The sequence below is a fragment of the Solanum dulcamara genome, chromosome 1 (assembly GCF_947179165.1).
Source record: "Solanum dulcamara chromosome 1, daSolDulc1.2, whole genome shotgun sequence".
NCBI lineage: Eukaryota > Viridiplantae > Streptophyta > Magnoliopsida > Solanales > Solanaceae > Solanum > Solanum dulcamara.
Genome location: NC_077237.1, coordinates 1,257,767 through 1,279,016, shown reverse-complemented (window position 1 = coordinate 1,279,016; position 21,250 = coordinate 1,257,767). Strand labels below are relative to the sequence as shown.

Below are 21,250 nucleotides of genomic sequence, written 5' to 3'. Positions count from 1 at the left end.
ATTGTATCATATTGTTTAAATCCATCATTAGGTAACAACGAAAAGTCTCATTTTGTGTAACGACCGATTTGGTGCGTGCACGTCGTTATCTAAATATTCTCTTCTTATTTTATCTTTATTTATTATTTTATAATCTTAATTTATCCTTTACCATGCATTTTCATAGTGACTCTATCTCTCGTACCCTACTTTTCTTATACGTTTATCATTCAAATTGTCGATGTGTGACATTATGTAGCGACAGAGAACAATACAATCTATTCAAGCGTTGTATTCATTAAAATAATACAGTACAATACAATACAATAGAATACAATATGATATAATATATTAAGAAACAATACCTAACAACCATCTAAACAAAGTGTAAAAGAGAATCGTTCTGTACCATCAATTTTTGTTAGAAAAAGTAAACAATAAATCTGACCGAGATTCCTAAAATATATAAACAAACAGGTCTAACCACCAACTAACGCTCCAATCGATGAGTCAACAAAAACCAATTGAATCATATTTATTTTTTTAGTTTAGGATCATTTGTTTTTTCTCCATGCCAAGAAATTAAAGACAATTTTGAAGTCCAGGGTTATTTTGTTTAATTTAAGTTTTTAGTGAAAACAAATATATGTAACCAAAGAAACCTTTTTCTTAAATTGCCTAGCAGGTCCAAAAGCTCATAGGGATCTCAGATAAATTTTAAAAAAATAATTGATCCCAATTTAAATGTTGTGTTTTCTTAATACATAGTCAGTTATATTTCCATTGAAGAATAATTAATTCAAATATCATTAATGGCTGTAAGTAATGTTCCTTCTTCAAATATTGTTTTTTTTTGCACCTTAATTATCTTATTTTCTCTTGAATATTGCTTTGAATTTACCGATGTTTTCATTTCTTAGAGAGTTTATTAATCAGGGAAAAGAACACCAAAATTTAGTTAATTTAGTTATATGGTCCTAATTACCTATTTGGGATAACCATGAAATTAGGCTCCAGTTCATAGTTGCATTTACAACAGCTTTGAAGGAAGGGCGGAGCTCGGGCGCAAGGGTTTTGGATAGCTGAATAATTATATTGTATATATACAAGGTCAAAATTATTTTTGACGTATATGTAATAGATGTTAAATCTCTTTAACTTCTACTATACTTTTTTATATTTTAAATCCCTTTAGTGAAAATTCTGACTTTGTCATACTTCAAAGGCACAATAAACTTTTTCTAGAACGACATGGTCGGTAGAAAGTATAAAGAACTTGTACTACTTTTTATTATGTTTTCATTTCCTTTTTTTTTTTTGGATCGGATGAGTTTAATATGGTCGGTGAGGATTCATGTAACCAGCTCCGGCCTGATTGAGATTTATGCGTTGCGGTTGGTAGTTGTTGTATACTCCTGAAATACCTTTGTTGTAGCAGGGATAACATGTTTCTCAAGACTAGAAATAGTCTAGGATTAAGTTTTAGTCATGTCAGTACTCCTTCTGTTTCAATTCGTTTGTCCTACTTTCCTTTTTAGTTCGTCTAAGAAATAATGTCTTCTCCCTTGTTTGATAACTTTAATTTTAACTTTTCACATGACGATATGTTTATATCCGCAAGATTAAATAATTTTTTGGTACATTCTACATATCTTTAGTTTAAAATCACATGATTCAAAATTCTTCTTATCAAACTTCGTACCAAGTCAGAACCAGACAGACAAATTGAAACGGAGGGAGTATGTTTTATATAAGTATTATTTTCTATGAGTTTACTTAGTCATGTTTTTGAGATTCCTATGGTCGACCTCAACTTGTTTAAGATTGAGGCAGTGTTGTTGTTTTGCACTTCTGAGTTCTGAAGTATTTTTGTTGCATCAGGGAGCACATGTTCCTAAATTTGGGAACTGGGATGGCGAAAATGTGCCATACACAGCCTATTTTGAGAATGCGCGCAAAAGTAATAAAGGAGGTAAGATGATAAATCCAAATGATCCAGAGGAGAATCCAGAGGCCTTTGCATGTAGCGGATATGACAATGCTAGCATTAACATTTCTCCTACGAAAACTACTTTAGTCGAAAAACACCAGTACCATCATGTTCACCGCAGAATTCCTTCTGCAGAGTCGGGCCAATACAAGAGTATTGGCCCGACTAATTCAAATTCAGAGTCCTTTGGGGATAGTCATAGTATTTCTGGTTTTTCAGTTAACCAGCCAAGACGACGAAGAAAAACATCTGATGTTAAGAAGAACAAGAACGATCGTGGCAATGTATTTGTTCCTCCTAGTCCCAATATACTGATAAAAAATAGCAGAAATCCATCTGATGATCTTGTAAGTTTCTTATTCTCTTTTTCAATGTTTCCTGTTAAAGAAAGTACTTAATGAGATACTCTGCTTTGATGAAGTGATTAATATGTCATAGTGATAGATTTGTCTATGAACTTGATGATTAAAATGAGTTGTGGTATCTGGGCTACCTTGTGGACACCTTGACTAATTCCACAGGCATCTTCTACCTCCACCAACACAAATATCGGGCAGCTCTGTCCACCAAGTCCTGGATAAATGAGAAGAAAACACTTCCCTCCGGAATTAGACCTCATGGTTCTCATCCAACTTCATTGATCACTAGTAGATCACACTTTCAGTGTGTTAAAACGAGCCTATCTGATGGTGTGCAAACATATTTTTGGGAGCCTGAGTTTATCGAATTTCATGTATGGCTACCAAAACGAATTTGTTTTGACAGTAAAAATTTACTCGCATTGTGTGTTTACACCAAATAGCAATGGAACAGGTCATGATTTAGTCCTACAATAATATGTCTCTAATTTTCACTTCTTCATGTGTATGTATGTTAGTCTTGTTCATCAGCAGCATCAGTACCAAAATTTGGGGCATGGGATGAGAAAGATCCAAAATCTGGAGAAGGATTTACAGTAATTTTCAACAAAGTTAAAGAGGAAAAGCATATAGCAGCTGCTAAGTTCCCTATTGTGCAGCCACAATCAAGCATGCCTTCATCACATAATCACAAAAAAAATGCTAAATCAAAGGTATGTATCCTTTCTTTAGCTAAGGTAACTGTCTTCGACTCGAGCTATATATAGTGGCGGATGCAATGTTACCAGTTGCGGAGCTAGAATTTTCACTAAGAGGTCAAAATATGAAAAAGTAAATACATGAAGAAGGCCAAGGGGGTTCAATATCTATTATATATACATAAAAAATAATTTCAACCACATATAAACTGTGTAATTTTCCACGGAAAGGAGTTTGGATGAACCCCTTGGTCCTATCTAGTTCCGCTACTGAGTGTTACTCTGCATCCACTAGCTTTAAACTTGTAAGACGATGTATATGAAAAGTAGATGGTAATTATCTTCAGCTCGAGCTATATATATCTATATATAGAGTGCAATCAATGATTGTCTTTAGCTCGAACTATGTACTGTGGACTGTCTTTAGCTCGAGCTATATATTGTGGTGGATGCAGTGTTAATACTTTGCATCCACTACCTTAAAACTCATGAAACGGATGAATATGAAAAACAAACGGTAATTATCTCCAGCTCAAGCTATATATAGTGGTCGTAGCTCGAGCTGAAAATAGTTACCCCGTCTACTTTCCATATACATCCGTTTAGCATGGTTGAAGACATGGGATGGTCACAGACTTCAACATGAATAACGTCATCTACGACAAAAAATATAGTGATCCACATGTCCCATTTATGTAAAGGGAATAAGGAATTAAATAAATTTAGTAACTTTCCTTGTAGTCAAAATGGTTTCACATTCATATGATCCTTTATTTGTCTGATTTTACTATTTTTCTATGGTTTTCCAGGTGTTTTGCTGCCTTTTTTGAAGATCAACATGCTCATGTTAAAAAAGAAAAGAACCATATATTAATGTTTTACACTGAAGGTGAATTGACTAAATATTTGTATTAATGTTTCTTGTAGTTGTGGAAGAACAATTGGTTACATTTAATCCAAATTTTGGTCATTGTATGTTTGTTGATCAAAATAATTTGAGATATAACAAGATTGGTCGTAGTAGGATAGATAGGATCCCCCTGTCTTTAATCGAAGGTTTTCAGTTCAAACTCTGAGAATGAAAAAATCTTAGTAAGAAGGATTTTCTTCTTTAACGAGTCTTACACAACGCGATTTCAAGTTAGTCTGGCAAATTGCACACAACCAATTTAATATAACTTAATTATAATAATTTGAATCTCCAGTGTTACGCTCTTGGCTGTCTCTTCTTTGGCTAGTTTCAATTTTGAATTTGAATTATGAATTTTGAGATTATTGGACAAGCAAGACATTTTTCAAAGATTCTTTTCAAGTCAATTCTAATCCAAAAATTAACTATTTTTATTTCTATTTTCAAATATGAATACACCTAAATGTCGTCAACAACAACATATCGTGAAATTCCACTAATGAAATTTGGAAAAGATAGAGTGTACGTAGATTTTATCACTACCTCGTAAAGATAGAACGACTGTTTTCAAAAGACAATTGATATAAATGTCCATTTAATAAGTTTTTCTAACTCCTATTTGAAATAATTTAATTTTAAATTTCTGATTTTACACATAACAAAGAGTTTTATAGCAACATAAATAATTTTAAAACGACAAATTAGGCAAATGTTATGACATATTCACAAGTTTTAAAAAAACTTTAATTTTTTCTTAAACCCCATAGAGACTCAAACAGGTAAAAAGGAAATCGAACAAATAAAGTATACAGTCAAACATTTTTATAACAACGTTACTTTTCCAAATATTTTTTTAGTTAATATAGCAAAATATTGGAATATCGAATTAAAAAATTTATAATAACACATATTAGTACATGTTCAAGATGTCAGATACTCAAGTTACAAAGGTCTATGATTACACAAATATTATAACATGTTTACAAGTTTCAAGACTTTGAATTTTTTTGTTAAACTTCATGTAGAATTAAAATCGCAAGAATGAGCTTGTGAAATTTAATAAATCCTATAAATGAAAAAAAAAAAAAAAAACTAATCCCATCCCCCATCCATACTAAACGACGTCGCAACGTACCTTGAAAATCGTGCCCCTATCTGTTATAAAAAAGTGCCGCAATTTTCAGGGCTTTTCAAATTTCAAATTACTGAAAAAAAAACTTACACTATTTTTCTCTTCTTCTTCTTCTCCATAGAAGAAAAAACAAAAATGGAGATTGTATCAGTTCCAGTTTCTTCGTGTTCAAAAGAGGATCAAAAGATCTACCAAAACTGGTTCAATTTCGTCGATTCAGGTACGATTTTCGGATCTCTTCTGAAACATTTTTCATCTGTTCTGTTACGAGCAACTCTTCGTTTTTTACATTTTCGGTGAAATCTGATCGGTTTATCGATATGATTTTTTTTGGATTTGGTATGCAGATGGAGATGGTCGTATTACAGGAAATGATGCTATAAAGTTGTTTTCGTTGTCGAATCTATCGAGGCCTGAACTCAAGCAGGTAGTGTTCTTCTGTTCAATTGTTCTGATTTTTGTCAAGTTTTTGGTGAAAATGAAATTTATAAGTGTAAATTTTGAACGCGCTATCTCTTATGTGTCTTAGCTTTGTGTTTTGTGTATAAAAGTTTGTTATTTACGCATTGATTAGCGATATGTGTGCAATTGTTTATGCTTTGATTAGCAATATGTGTGCCATTATTTATGCGTTGATTAGCAATATGTGTTGGTTTATGCGTTGATTGGAAACATGTGTGCAACTGCTTATCTAAATATTCGAATTTATTAATGAGTCATCTATTTAAGGCCTGAACTCAAGCAGTATTGTTCTTCTGTGCAATTGTTCTGATTTTGTTTTGCTTTTTTGGTAAAAATGAAACCTGTTGTTGTTTATTTTGAATACGCTATCTCTGTGTCTGTAAGTTGAGATTGGCTTATACATCTGATTTACAGATATACATACATATATGTATGCACTCGTGCACATAGTGATGTATTTGTATATATGTTCGTTTATGAGCTCCAGCTTTGTGTTTCGTTTGTATATTTGTTAATCATGTGTTGATTAGTAATCTGTGTGCAATTGTTTATCCGTTGATTATTTGAATATTTCAAATTTATTTAAGGCCTGAACTCAAGCAGGTAGTGTTATTCTGTGCAATTGTTCTGATTTTTGTCCCTTTTTTGGTTTTATTGCTGATTTTTTATTTTGAATATACGATCTATTTACGCTCCAAGCCTTTTTGATTTATATATCTGATTTATATATATACCTAGAGACATACGTGTATAGGTGCATCTTTGAATGTTATTTATGCATTCATTAGCAATAAGTAGGAATCCTGTCATAGTTGTTTTGATATTTAGTTGCTTTTTGGTGGTGCGTATCTCGAATGATTTTCTTATCTTAGAACTAAGTCTTCTATTGATTGTTTAAAATCACTGTTAGATGTTATAGGCTTTTGCAGCTGTTAATGAAGTTTAATGTGGAGAGTAGCGATTGCGTGATTCAAATTTTGTGTAAGTGTCATTTAATGTGCCAATACAGCTATCTTTATCGTCGAAGCAAATGCCAACCATTTCTGTTTTCCACATAAAAGCCATTCAGTGTGCAATTAGCTTAAGGGAATGTTGAGGTTCTTCTTTTGTTATAAAGCAACATTTGGACTGTGTAAGCAGCTTTTGCTTGTTGCTTGTTTGTTGACTTGCCAGATATATACCTTGTGTGATAGTGCTAAATGACTAATTTTCAATTTGTGTGTATGAAGGTTTGGGCAATCGCCGATTCTAAACGACAAGGTTTTTTGGGTTTCAATGAGTTCGTCACTGCAATGCAGGTCATATTTGGCACTAAATTTTTTTTTCTATAAGTTCTATCTAAATTGATCAAATAGAAACCTAAATCCATTTTTTTTCCTTTTATTGTAGTTGATCTCCTTGGCACAAGAAGGATCTGAACTCAGCTCTGATCTTCTTAGGAGCAAAGGTAATGCTTCTTGATCATTATTTATAATCCACTTGTTATTTAGGGTCAGAGAGCCACAAGGTTAATTTAAGCTCAAATATTTGAGCCGTATTTTACTGTCAATGTGTTAAGCAGAGGATGGATTACCATCTTAATATTTCTTAAATGACGATCTTATTTTGAAAGTTCACATTCATTGTATACATTTGAAAGGATTTACTGTTTATCTACTTATTGGGCTACTCAATTTTCAAAAAGTAAAATTTATAGTGAACACTTACTATTGCATCAGTTCATCCAATAAAGATTACGCACATCTCATAATCATTAGTGTGGAAGTGACAGATTAAGGCATTTCAATTATTGTTATAAGTTTTAGATGTACTTTGTTTAATGCAGTAATTTATTGGCTGTCCTGGTGATGAAAAGATCTGAGTGTGTCTTGATTGACTTAATTCTTGTTTCATTTTCTCTTGATTTTTGTAGCTAATATGGAGTTTTTGAGTCCTCCATCAATGGAAGGTTTGGATGCTTTATTGTCCGTAAGTGCTTCAACAATTCCATCTTATTTTCTTACTGGGAACTATAAGCCCTTGGTTATGAATGGTTTCTTTTTTGCCTCACAGAAAACTAATGGGAAGTTGATGAAAAACATGATTGAAACAAATGGTCAGTATAAAGTGTCATTTCATATCAATGATGCTTTTACACAAATTAAAAAAAAAACATAGGCTGTCTTGGTTAACTTTCCTAACTTGAAAAAGCATACAGGAACTATACAAGTGCAGCCACCACCACCAATCAACTTGTTTTCCAGAAAATCTAGAAAGAAGGTGAGCTCTGATTTCCTTGGGAAGGCAATTTGAAATCCATCTTAGTTTACATACTCCAGATTGAGCTTTGTGTTATTTTTTCCTAGAGTTCCGCAAAGCCTTGTCCCTCAATTATTAGTGTCTTTACTACAAATTGGCCATTTGGGTATTTTCTCATTTTTATTTTTGACCTTGTTTCATTTTGATTTTTCTTCAGATCCAGCCTTCTCTCACTGCTGTTACATCAGTAACTGATGGTTTGAAGAGACTGTACAATGAAAAGTTAAAGCCACTAGAACTTACATACCGCTTTAATGATTTTGCATCTCCTACTCTGGTGAGTGGAAGAAGCATACTGATAATGTCTAAATAGTTGTATTTTCAACGACCTTATATAAGTTAAACTTGTATTTATGAATGCTTATTTTTATTTGTTATCATAGACGGAGAGCGATTTTGATGCCAAGCCTATGGTCATGCTTTTGGGGCAATACTCGACCGGAAAAACCACTTTTATCAAACACTTGCTAAAGTGCAATTATCCAGGTTAGTACTGTCCAATCTCTGTACTTTTGTTTTATACTTGCCAGTTTTTACCTAATGTTTGTTCTTTTCTTTTCTTTTTTGGTTGAAATAGGGGCACACATCGGACCAGAGCCAACAACCGACAGATTTATTGTGGTTACGGTAAATAGGGAATAGATATTGTTCCATATGTTCTATGCCCTTGGTTAAAGATACTATATCGATCCTAATGCTAATTGTTGTAGTAGAAGTAGTAGTAATACCACTATTAGTCCTTTACAGCCTTTCCTTTCTAATAAGGTTTTCATGGCAATACATCAGCAACGCAGTTTGATTGTTGTATACTTTGTTTAAGGTACTAGTTTCTCATTTTAGTTCCTTACAGTGATTTTTTGGTCAGTCTGGTCCAGATGAAAGGAGCATTCCTGGCAACACTATCGCTGTTCACGCCGACTTGCCATTCACTGATTTGACAAAGTTTGGTGGAGCATTTTTGTCAAAATTTGAGTGTTCCCAGTTGCCACATTCTGTGAGTCAATATCTAGCAACTTCTTTTACTTTGTCCTAAAGCGAAGCATAATTTAATAATTTAATTATATTCATTTCTTGATAGCTCCTTGACCATATTTCGTTTGTGGACACTCCTGGAGTTTTATCGGGAGAGAAGCAAAGGACAGAGAGGAGTTATGATTTTACTGGTGTCATATCATGGTTTGCTTCAAAATGTGACATGATACTCCTCTTGTTTGACCCACATAAACTTGATATTAGTGATGAATTGAAAAGAGTTATATCATCTTTGAAAGGCCATGAAGACAAAATCCGTGTTGTATTAAACAAGGCAGATCAAATTGATACGCAACAAGTAAGATATGAGGATTCTCAATATACAACTGTTTTCTCGTTTTTTTCTGACTCCACAATATAATTTGGCTTGATGCTAAAAGTTTCTTCGCCTTTTGTTTTTTTATGGAAGCTAATGAGAGTTTATGGTGCATTGATGTGGTCTCTCGGGAAAGTTCTGAACACACCTGAAGTTGTGCGAGTTTATATAGGGTAAGAGGAAGGTCTTTCTTTCTATAGCTCTGTATGTTTTGATCAAAGTGACTATATAGCATGTCGATTGTAAAAGAAATAAAGGTTAGTTATAGCTAATACCTTTATGTGCATTGTGTGTAACAAGTTCTCATAACTTTTGGCTTTGCAGCTCTTTCAACGACAAACCTGTTAATGAAGAAGCTGTTGGTCCTATAGGAAAGGATCTTTTCGAAAAAGAACAAGATGACCTTCTTGATGACTTAATAGATATCCCAAAGAAGGCTTGTGACCGTCGAGTAAGATCACCTCTTTTTGCCCATTCACATTTTCTATTTGTTTAACATTGTGTACCAGATGGTTTACTTGTCTTAATCCAATTTTTGTACTATTTCAGATCAATGAATTTGTTAAACGTGCAAGAGCCGCTAAGATCCATTCCTACATAATTAGCCATCTTAAGAAGGAGATGCCTGCATTGATGGGCAAGTCTAAAACTCAACAAAAGCTCATTCAGAATCTTGACAATGTATTCGAAAAGGTCTATTTCTCAACACACTTATGCTTAACAAAACTTTTTCACATTTCAGAAATATGTTTTAACATTGAATGTACATTTGTAACACAGGTCCAGAAAGAGTTCCATTTACCAGCAGGCGATTTTCCAAGTGTAGATCATTTTAGGGAAGTTTTAAGTCATTACAGCATCAATGATTTCGAAAAATTGAAGCCTAAAATGATTCAAGCTGTGGATGGCATGCTCAGTCATGATATCCCTGAACTTCTGAAGAACTTCAGAAATCCTTATGAATAAAAGCTCTTAATTTTTTTTTATCTTAGATGAATGATGATTCAGAATGTTAGTTTTTCTCTTGATGTATATTTACTGAAATTTTGTGCATTCTTTGCACTGTGAATCCTTATTTCATTCAATTCAAAGTTTTGATAAATTAGCCGTTACATATTTTGTAATCTGTTATCTTTAGTACTTAATTTTATGCGTAACTATCCTCCTTAAATTTTTAGGATAATTACAGAGACCTCTATTCAGGTTTTGCTTTATAACATTCATCTCTCTTGTGGTTTATGATATTATGTCTACCTCACTTATTTTGATTTTTCTATAACCATTCGTTAAACCTATTAAAAATAAATATAAATTAATTATAATTTGATAAGCTTGCCTGTCTTTATATTAATTTCTTGAGTAGGACAAATACAGAGTACTTAGAGTGCAAGTTCAGTGAGACACCTCAGGAGGTTGGCGCTGTAGTTATGCTTGGTGCTCAGGCCATCCAAAAGAGAAGTAGTTGCAAGTATCTTGGGTCTATCATGCAAGGCAGCGGGGAGATTGACGATGATGTCACACATCGTATTGGGTAGGGTGGATGAAATGGAGGCTCGCTTTTGGAGTGCTATGTGACAAGAATGTGCCACCAAAACTTAAGGGCAAGTTCTACAAAGTGGTGGTTAGACCGGCTATGCTGTATGGGGCGGAGTGTTGGCCAGTTAAGACTTCTCACATTCAAAAGATGAAAGTTGTTGAGATGAGAATGTTGAGATGGATGTGTGGGCACACCAGGAGCGACAGGATTAGAAATGAGGCTATTCGGGACAAGGTAGGAGTGGCCTCGGTGGAAGACAAGATGCGGGAAATGCGACTGAGATGGTATGGACATGTGAAGAGGAGAGACACAGATGCCCCAGTGCGGAGGTGTGAGAGGCTGGCCATGGATGGTTACAGAAGAGGTAGGGGTAGGCCGAAGAAGTATTGGGGAGAGGTGATTAGACAGGACATGGCGCAGTTACAGCTTACGGAGGACATGACATTAGATAGGAGGGTGTGGAGGACCCACATTAGGGTAGAAGGCTAGTTCATAGTCTCGTTATTCTTCTCTATTCATAGGCGTAGTAGTGCATTACGATCTCTTGCGCTTTGACTTCTGATTTCTGTTATTTCTGTTATTATTTATTACTTTCTATGTTTTGATTACTCTATTTTATCTGTGACGCTTTCATTATTTATTTAATCGTTATTTGTTATTGGTATTTATTTATTTGTATTTATTTGTTATCTATTCGTTATTTGTTTGTTATTTTTCTCATAAAACTTTTAATTTCCTATTCTTATCTAACATTTTTTTTGTATGCATTTATGCTTTTACTGAGCCGAGGGTCTCCAGGAAACAGCCGTCCTACCTTGGTAGGAGTAAGGTCTGCGTACATTCTACCCTCCCCAGACCTCATGTTGTGGGATTTCACTAGGTTGTTGTTGTTGTTGTTGTTGTTCATATTAATGCATATTACAAAAAATAACTTATTAAATAAATATTTTAAAAATAAATCAACATAAATAAATATTATTCTCATCCTTAATAATCGAAAGTCCTTTTCTATTTAAACTTTAGTTCTGATTTATTTTTAAAGTATATATTAAATAAGTTGTTTTTTAGTACTATGTATTAGTATGAAGAAATTAATATAAATAAGGACAAGCTTGTCAAATCGTAATTAATTTATATTTATTTTAAATAAATTTAAAGAATGGTAATAAAACAATCAAAATAAGGAAGGCAAGCGTAATATATAAATCATATGGGAGGTGATTATTATAGTACAAAACCTGAATCGAGGCCTTTGAAATTATCCCTAAATTTTTTGGTCAAATCATTCTTCATTTTGGGTGTTTTTGGTGCAATTTTTTATGTTCGATTGGTTAAAAAAATATTAAAAACATTTTTTTTAGGAAAATAAGTTTCTTAAAAAAGAAGAAAAATAGAAAATCAAAATCCATAATACTTTTGACATATTATGAAACGAGATTATTTTTTTCCATGTTTAACACTTAGCATTATTTACTTAGGGCATGTTTGGTCATGTGAGATAGAATCATGATATGAAATCATATAAGATGAAGTTGAAATTTTATTTGGACATGTAATTTGGATTTTTAAGTTGTTTTTGTTTTGCTCATAAATATAAAAACTCCATAAGTTAGAAAACTATCAAAATTACCCCAACCTTTTTTATACGATCTTACTAAATAAACAAAAAGTTTATAAAAAAAATATATAATACACTATCACAAAGTTATTCTAAAAATAAGAATACAACATTTATTGATTGAACTTCAGTTCAATAAAAAAAGTAAAGTTGAAATTGTAATGTACTATTCTTTAATAAAATTAAACATGGTCAATATCATTAGTAACAATATCATCATATTCATATTCCGTGAATATTTTATCACTCATTTGGATTTCTTGCAAAAAATTATGTAGATATAAAATGGTGGATTTTTTTTAAAAAAAATATATAAAGTTATGGGTCAATTTTTGTATTTGAAAAAATATGAAATTATTATATGAAATTCTCAAATTAAGCTTTTTGGAGAATTTGAAATTTCATGTCATGATTTCAAATCATGATATGAAATCGAATATTCATTGCATGATTTCAAATTACGAAATGTAATCACATGTCTTGATACCTACTTAATCTCTAAATTATTTTTCAGATCAATAATAAACATTAATTAATATAAATATTATGATAAAAAATTTCATATTAATTATTTTTTTTTTAAGAGGCTCTAAAACGAACCAATAAAAGTGATTGGAGGAAGTAAATTTAAATCCCAACTGTATGAAATTTTTGCAAGATTTTCTTCACTCATTGAACTAATCAGCCAAATTAATACACAGACAAAACAAGTGTGGCCGTGTGGGTGCTGGTTTTTTCCTTACAATAATAATATAGTTTGTCTCAATTAGGGAAAAGATTTGAAGAAAAAGTAGCAATTATAACTGCTTCTACACTGGTTCAGAAGGTGCTTCTCTTGTTATCTCCTTTAGAAAACAGGTTTGTATTTTTTTTTTAAAAAATAATAATAATTAAATTTATTTTTTGTTATAGTTCTTTGTTGAGATTTCATGATTTCTTGCAAGTTTTTGTGAATTCTTCATATGGGTCTCTCTACTTTTGGCCAAAGTTTGATCTTTTTTCTGTGTTTTGGTTTTTCATCATTTTACTGTAAAGTTTTTGTGAATTTTTCGTATGGGTGTTTCTAGTTTGATCAAAGTTTGAACCTTTTATGTGTGTTTATTGCATCATTTGAAATGGGTATTTTGTTAATTCAGATTTTTGTTGATTTTCATCATTTATTGTCTTGTTTTGCTGAATTCTTCATCTGGGTGTTTATAATTTGATCAAAGTTTGATTCTCTTTTTTGTGTTTGATTGTCTATTCTAAAATGGTTGAAGAAATTTTTGCCTATTGTAAGTGATCCTCTTTTTATCTCTTTTGCAATTTATGGACCTTTTAGACCACAGTTTAAAGATCTTTTTTGAGGCATCCAAGGGTGTGGCCTAGTTGTCAATGAATTGGTTGAGAGCCATCAGGTCTCAGGTTTAAATCGGAGATAAAAACACTAGGTGATTCTTCTCATCTGTCCTAGCCTTGGTGGACACAGTTACCTGGTACATGTTGCTGGTGGACAGTGACAGGTATCCCATGGAATTAGTTGAGTTGCGTGAAAGTTGGCTCAGACACCACGATCATCATAAAAAATAAAAGATCTTTTTTGAACAAATTGAAAATCTCATGTGAAAACATTAGACTACTGTGAAAAGTTTGTTACTTAGATGACAGTCTAATGTTTTGTCAGTTCTAAGGGCTGTAGTTGAAGAACTTTTAAAATAGAAACAAAATCTAAATGTTGACCTAAAAAAGCGACATTTGCGCAAACCAACCATATGGTTGTGTATAAAAATTGAATCTTTGAGGAATTCCATATGTAGGTATTAGTGTAAACATACTAACATGGTTATTTGAGCCTTCAATTTTGCTTAGAATTGATTATATTTGCTTCTTGTAAGTTTATGCATTTGGTGTTTTGACTTGAGGTGTTCTTTTGATCTATTCGTTTTACAGAAAAAATGTGGAAGAAGCAGTACAAGAACTCCGTGATCGAGGAATTGAAGTTTTTGGAGTAGTATGTCATGTATCAAATGCACAACAGAGGAAGAATTTGGTCGACAAGACCATTCAGGTATCCACTTGTTCAATTGATCAAATTCAGAAGCTTGAGTTCATATGTATGGTATATTATCTACAAGATACTAATGAGCTAGTTCTGTGGTCGATTTGGTATAATTCGGAAGTTATTAGAACTGTGATATGTATAGGTATTAATTTGATTAGTGCTTGAGTTCTTCACGGGCTAAAATTTCTGGTGAAAGAAACTAGTTAAACCGAGATATGCACATGTATTAATTTGATCGGCACTTGAATTCTTGACTGGCCAAATTGGCTGGTGAATGAAACTAGTTAGCTTGTATTCTTTTTCTAGTGTAAGATATTTTTTTGTAAAAAGGTAGTATCGGGGCCACCTTATGTGCACCTCAACTATTCCACTGGTTCCTGAGGCACCAGCTAACTCTGTCCACCAAGGCTTAGGCAGATGGGGTAGTGTTTTTTTTTCTCTTTCAAAAGATGAAAGTTGCTGAGATGAGAATGCTGAGATGGATGTGTGGGCACACCAGGAGCGACCGGATTAGAAATGAGGCTATTCGGGACAAGGTAGGAGTGGCCTCGGTGGAAGACAAGATGCGGGAAATGCGACTGAGATGGTATGGACATGTGAAGAGGAGAGACACAGATGCCCCAGTGCGGAGGTGTGAGAGGCTGGCCATGGATGGTTACAGAAGAGGTAGGGGTAGGCCGAAGAAGTATTGGGGAGAGGTGATTAGACAGGACATGGCGCAGTTACAGCTTACGGAGGACATGACATTAGATAGGAGGGTGTGGAGGACCCACATTAGGGTAGAAGGCTAGTTCATAGTCTCGTTATTCTTCTCTATTCATAGGCGTAGTAGTGTATTACGATCTCTTGCGCTTTGACTTCTGATTTCTTCTATTTCTGTTATTATTTATTACTTTCTATGTTTTGATTACTCTATTTTACCTGTGACGCTTTCATTATTTATTTAATCGTTATTTGTTATTGATATTTATTTATTTGTATTTATTTGTTATCTATTCGTTATTTGTTTGTTGTTTTTCTCATAAAACTTTTAATTTCCTATTCTTATCTAACATTCTTTTTTATGCATTTATGCTTTTACTGAGCCGAGGGTCTCCAGGAAACAGCCGTCCTACCTTGGTAGGAGTAAGGTCTGCGTACATTCTACCCTCCCCAGACCCCATGTTGTGGGATTTCACTGGGTTATTGTTGTTGTTGATTTGAGCTCTGGTATCCAAGGTTCTTACCCGCTTCATTGACCATTGGGTACACCCTGGGATTTAGTTAGACCAGCAAACTTTCTGTGTAAAGTGAATACCCGAAGATGTTTTTCCTTAATTGCTCTTCGTTCATGAGTTTCTCTCGGGAGTCCTAACCATATCATCATTTTTAAGAAGTCCCACATCGGTAGAGGGATGGGAAATTGGTCTCCTTATATGGACTTGGACAAACCTCCCCTCATGAGCTAGTTTTTGGGGTTGAGTTAGGCCCAGGTGTCATATCTTTACATGGTATCAAAACTAGGCCCATCCCAATTTTTTGTTCACCGATGTTGGGCCCCCATTTATAAGTGTTCACGCTCCAGTTGAGGTCTGGATGTGCGGGGGAGTGTTAAAAAATCCCACATCGGTAGGAGGATGGGAAATTGGTCTCTTTATATGATATTGGGCAAACCTCCCTTCATGAGGTAGCTTTTGGGGGCTGAGTTAGGCCCAGGTGTCATATCTTTACAATCATATTAGAGTGGTTTTGTTCACTCTTTTTAAAATGGCTTCTCTCATCGTTGGCTAGAAATGGAACCATTTGAGGAATCATTTCGATAAGAATTTTTTGAAGTATCTTGGACATCATGTTTGGACTTGTGAAGATGTTAAATTTGAGTCCAGCATCAGTGTCTTAATAGGTATTGTCAGACCTTATAAATTCTGAAAACACGAACCAAGACTAGTAAATTTCCAGAAAGCATGATGAATTTGTTTTCCCTCATTTTCATCTTCTTAACTAGTGGTGATGCACCTGCTAAATTTTCAATTAAAAGAGTGTACGATGATGCTGTAGTACTTAAAAGGCACGGTGAACCCTCAGAGACATTTGTGGATCGATTGATATAAATCACATTTGATCTGACTTGTATGATAATACAATTGCTCCGCGAAGTGTTTAAAGGACTAATTGGAATTGTCATTTTCCAGAAATAAGGGAAATTAGATGTGATTGTGTCAAATGCTGCTGTAAATCCTATCGTGGCTGCAATATTAGAAACTAAAGAACAAGCCCTTGACAAGCTATGGGACATCAACGTGAAAGCCGCTATATTATTACTTCAAGTAAGTCATTTGATATGAATAAATTCTTAAGAGAAAAATGTTCGATATTGATTATGCCTGTAAAAATATTAAGGAAATTAGAGGATGCTAAGATTTTCTTTCTATCACATGTTTCGATTTATTTTACATTCCGTTGTCCCAATATTACTTTTAATTGTTCATGGCGCTGCGCATAATATTTTGCTCTTTTAACCACTTATAGGATGCAGCTCCTTACCTTCGGAAGGGTTCCTCTGTTGTTCTAATTTCCTCTTACGCTGCTTATAAACCACCCCATGTCATGGGAATGTATGGCGTAACAAAAACAGCTCTTCTTGGACTGACCAAGGTACTTCTTGTGGCATTATTGGCATATCAAGTTATGACACAAATGGCTTTTTTCCGGGGAACTATTTGAAAATTTTGTCCATGTTAGCCTAAAAGCAAAAATTACTCCAACTTACTTTTAAAGGCGAAATTTAGTCCACTAGGCTAATGAGGACAAAATTTAAAGAGTGGCCTCAGAAAAAGCTCTATGGTAAAGATTCCCGAATTCTTTTTAGTTTCCTTCTAACTTCTTGTGGCATTTCAGGCTCTCGCGGCTGAAATGGCTCCCAATACTCGTGTGAACTGTGTTGCACCAGGGTTTGTACCCACACATTTCACTAAGTTCATCATGGGGAATCCTAATTTGGTAAGTTCGTGTTACTTTTAGATCTCTTATCTCTTGTTGGTTAAAATATCTGATAGCGAGTTCTCAGTTTATTAACTGGATGCTTATTGTTTTTTAGAGAAATTGAGGCTAAGACATTAATCAATAGGCTCGGAACAACACAAGACATGGCCGCAGCTACTGCCTATCTCGCTTCAGATGCTGCTGCTTATGTAACAGGAGAAACTCTTGTAGTTGCCGGTGGAATGCAGTCAAGACTGTGGCATCTTCATTGTAGTTCCTCCCCTCTCTTTTTTAAGCTCTTATCGCTTCTCCATTAGACAACGTTACTATGATGATAAGAATCTTTTTTCTGATGGTGGTGTTTAAAAGTACACACCTAAAATACAAAGGATACTATGTAACCGGTGCGCTGTCTCACTTATTTGTCTATAGTATTCGCCGTACTATTAGTCATGGTATTACTCTTGTAATTTCTTTTCCTTTGAGTTTGGTTGTTATCTATGGGTATTTTACACTTCTATTATTGTTTTATCTTATTATGACTATTGTTTAGGATGATTTGTTAGGTTATCTATAGTATTTTGCCAGGACTTTCTCCATTTCTCTATTTCTTTCTCTATACTGTTTTGGTTTGTATTTTTCTTGAGCTGAGGGTCTATTGGAAACAGCCTCTCTACCTCCAAGGTAGTAGTAAGGTCTGTGTACACTTTATCCTCCCCAAATACCACTTTTGTGGGATTACACTGGGTATGTTGTTGTTGCTGCTGTTGCTGTCTCCTTGCAGTTATGAAGTATTACATTTTTATTGTTGTTGGCGTCTTTCCACAGATATATCGACAAGTGTGTGTCCGGTCCTCCAAAGTAGTGCATTTCTGGAGGATGTGACATGGATGTGTCAATATTTTTGGAGAGTTTGAGCAACAGATATCAATATCTAGAATGAGACTTAACATACTGAACTACTGATGTATTTCTCAAAGTGACTCATCTCTAGGGAAAAAAAACAAGCAGCAAGGATACTAATCCATCAAGACAAGAATAGCAACAAGTATGATATACAGCAACTTCTTGGGCAACGACATCTCTAGGGAGTGACCAACAGCAATCATCAGAGGGAATCGGCACTTGTCGTCCGATGGATCCTCATCAGTCACCACAGCCAGGCCATCAAAATCACAGTCCCAACTGTTCTGATTCTTGAGCTGATAGTACATGTTAAAAGCATAGGAGGCATTCCCTTCCACGCTAAGATGGTTACAGGATGAGCCATAGCCCAAAGCCGTGCAATCTGAAAGACTGCACGCATAATCAATGTTTTTTGGCAAGTCTTCTGCATTATCTACATCTGCTACGGCGTTTTCTGGTTTTAGTATACACCACCTTTTGTGCATATAGGTTACACCTTCTACTGCAACCAACCCTTTATCCTTCTGCATCCTCCCGGATAAATCTAGCTCGTATTTTGGCTTTCCATCGAATTCAAACATTCCCCAATGCCTCTCAAAGTTACCTGGAGCAATGCTTTTAGCATTCTCATCAATCAGGCTGAATAAATAAACCTGTATCTTCTTGCCCTTCCTAGCAGGTGTTCCTTGTCCACTCAAACAATGTTTGATCAATCCTTGGTTAAATCTCATAGCGTTTTCGATATTAGCATTCTTGTCTCCATCTGTTGGCCACCCTACTTCTCCAACTACGATTTTCATGTCAGAGAAACCAGCTTTCTTCAACGACCATACAAGAGTATCGAAATTAGCATCAAACACATTTGTGTAAACATAATCTCCATCTCTGACAGGCTTGTTTGAGCCATCAAAAAAGGCAAAGTCTATTGGAAAATAGATGTTTCCATAGAGACTGAGGAAAGGATAGATGTTAACGACAAAAGGGGCATCATTCGAATACAGATATTGAACAATCTGGAGGGTTAAATCGCGCACTTCTGGCCTGAAATCACCTGCTGAGGGTACCTGATTCGACTCGGGGGAGTAGTAAATGTCAGCATTGAAAGGGATAGTTGCTTTCACCTTTGCCCCTAATCCAGCTTTGTTGATGGCTTCTTGAACATTTTTTAGTGCTGGTAATATGTACTGCAGGTAAGTCCCGTTGTACGTTCGGAGAAATGGCTCATTTCCCACTGCTACATACCTACATCAATTTGAGAAATGCTATTTAGAAATTCAAACAAAACTTAACTGAAAAATTTCTGCAAGATTGTTAAAATGTTGAAATTATTGGGAATAAATTGCAGAAACTTAACTAGTGCCTATATTATTTTGATAAAGCAAATGAAATTACTTGAATAACCAATAAGCCAATGGAAGTTCCAATCACAACAGATGTGGATTCAATTCCTATTGTCCCTCTTCTCCTTCCCTTTCCTGATCTTTCCCATGTCCTACAATTACGCCTCAGTCTCAAATAAGTTGGTGATCGGCTATATGTTTTTTCCATTTTGGGTGTTTTTCGTAAAAAAGCTGGAAAATTTTCTCCAGGAAAACAAGTTCAGTGGAAATAAAGAACTTGGATTCCATAAGAAGCATTTTACACTGATTGTCTCCTCCGCACCCTCCTAACACCTCACCCTCATATCTCCCATCCCCATGGTGTTTCCGCTCATTATATACAAATGCTTTTCGAACAATACTTTTATATACTTACCAAACACAAAATAATAAGTAAGAAAACTACTTATTTTTCGAGAAACATTTTCGTTCATAGCAAACACACCCTTATGCTCAATTCAACAACAACAAAAAATTGAATAAACTAGGACTACTAACGACGACAACAACATATCCAGTGTAATCCACAAGTAGGGTGTGGAGAGGGTTGTGTGTAAACAACCATACCCCTATCTTGTGAAGGTAGAAAGATTGTTTCTGATAGACTCTCAACTCAAGTAAATCAGGGACTACTAAGAAATTATTAAAAATGAACCTGATTTTGACTCCATGAGTGTAAGCATAAGCAGAGACATTAACTTCAACCCAAGAATCAGCAATTAAAGGATAAGAACTCAAATCCTTCAACATATAATTAGGAATTGCAAGCATTACTTCAATTTCAGTACCAATTAAAGCATTCAAAATCACTTCATCTGCTTCAAATAGTTTTACTTTATCAAATCCATTCTCTTTCAACATCTTCACAACACTATTTGGGGGTAATTGGTGAGTTGCCATTGTACCCCAGTTCACTCCAACACTCCCAAAACACCTTAACAACATACCCATAAATGTAATTCCAAAAATATATAGAATCAAGAAATCATCAATATTTCGACTACCCATTTCAATTTTTTCACTTATCTACAACCCCTTCAATGAATCTTGAAAAATTGTATGAAAAAAACCTGAAATTATTTTCCTTTTTAGTTTGACGAAATATGAAAATAAGCTGAAAAGTTCACAGGGGAGTGAAGGGAATCTTGATTCAGTTATTCCGTACCACAGCTATTTCGCGCGGTTTCTAAAAATTGTCAGAATTATATCAGTTTGTTAGTGTTATTTTATTCTTATACAACTACGGTTCATTTTATAATATATCGTATTGTATTATGTGATAAATAGAATACTTAGAACTTTGGATGATTATATTGTTTTCCGTCATTTTTTTGTGTTATTACACCAAGATTCTGAAGAATAAACTTAAAGTATTATAAAGAAAACGTAAGGCATACGGTAGAGTTACTATAAAAAAAAATAGCGTATAGGGCAAAATAAAATTAGTAAATAATAATACGATTGTACGGGCAATATGGGAGGTCTCAAGTTCGAAATCGTATGTATGTTTTTTCGGTTGAGCTCGTCATAGGGGGTTTGTTTGGTAGGTATACCTGATTTGTGTGATTTGCAAATCATTACACTAAAGTAAGATTTATCCTATGCACAACCGAAGGATATCCATTGTGGGTG

At 34.3% G+C, this 21,250-nt stretch overlaps 3 protein-coding genes and 1 pseudogene across 3 annotated transcripts; 3 read left to right on the top strand and 1 right to left on the bottom strand.

Moving 5' to 3' along the window:
- The first annotated feature begins 701 nt into the window (after positions 1 to 701).
- Positions 702 to 4,036, top strand: LOC129885840 (RPM1-interacting protein 4-like). Its single transcript, XM_055960288.1, has 4 exons — positions 702 to 797; positions 1,861 to 2,316; positions 2,847 to 3,041; positions 3,836 to 4,036. Exons 1-4 carry the CDS (start codon positions 792 to 794, stop codon positions 3,854 to 3,856), a joined length of 678 nt encoding a protein of 225 aa, XP_055816263.1. The 5' UTR covers positions 702 to 791; the 3' UTR covers positions 3,857 to 4,036.
- A 1,105-nt stretch (positions 4,037 to 5,141) lies between these two features.
- On the top strand, positions 5,142 to 10,288 carry LOC129885832 (EH domain-containing protein 1-like). Its single transcript, XM_055960276.1, has 16 exons — positions 5,142 to 5,288; positions 5,416 to 5,495; positions 6,760 to 6,828; positions 6,920 to 6,977; positions 7,443 to 7,498; positions 7,583 to 7,625; positions 7,728 to 7,789; positions 7,986 to 8,105; positions 8,212 to 8,314; positions 8,406 to 8,455; positions 8,694 to 8,822; positions 8,907 to 9,158; positions 9,270 to 9,349; positions 9,501 to 9,627; positions 9,726 to 9,869; positions 9,957 to 10,288. Exons 1-16 carry the CDS (start codon positions 5,204 to 5,206, stop codon positions 10,140 to 10,142), a joined length of 1,644 nt encoding a protein of 547 aa, XP_055816251.1. The 5' UTR covers positions 5,142 to 5,203; the 3' UTR covers positions 10,143 to 10,288.
- A 3,364-nt stretch (positions 10,289 to 13,652) lies between these two features.
- On the top strand, positions 13,653 to 17,838 carry LOC129896236 (tropinone reductase-like 3; annotated as a pseudogene).
- Positions 17,839 to 17,979: 141 nt separating this feature from the next.
- On the bottom strand, positions 17,980 to 20,680 carry LOC129896225 (glucan endo-1,3-beta-glucosidase 8-like). The gene is made up of 2 exons (XM_055972085.1): positions 20,274 to 20,680; positions 17,980 to 19,481 (listed from the first exon to the last, which is right to left on the bottom strand). Exons 1-2 carry the CDS (start codon positions 20,624 to 20,626, stop codon positions 18,353 to 18,355), a joined length of 1,482 nt encoding a protein of 493 aa, XP_055828060.1. The 5' UTR covers positions 20,627 to 20,680; the 3' UTR covers positions 17,980 to 18,352.
- Between the last annotated feature and the right edge of the window lie 570 nt (positions 20,681 to 21,250).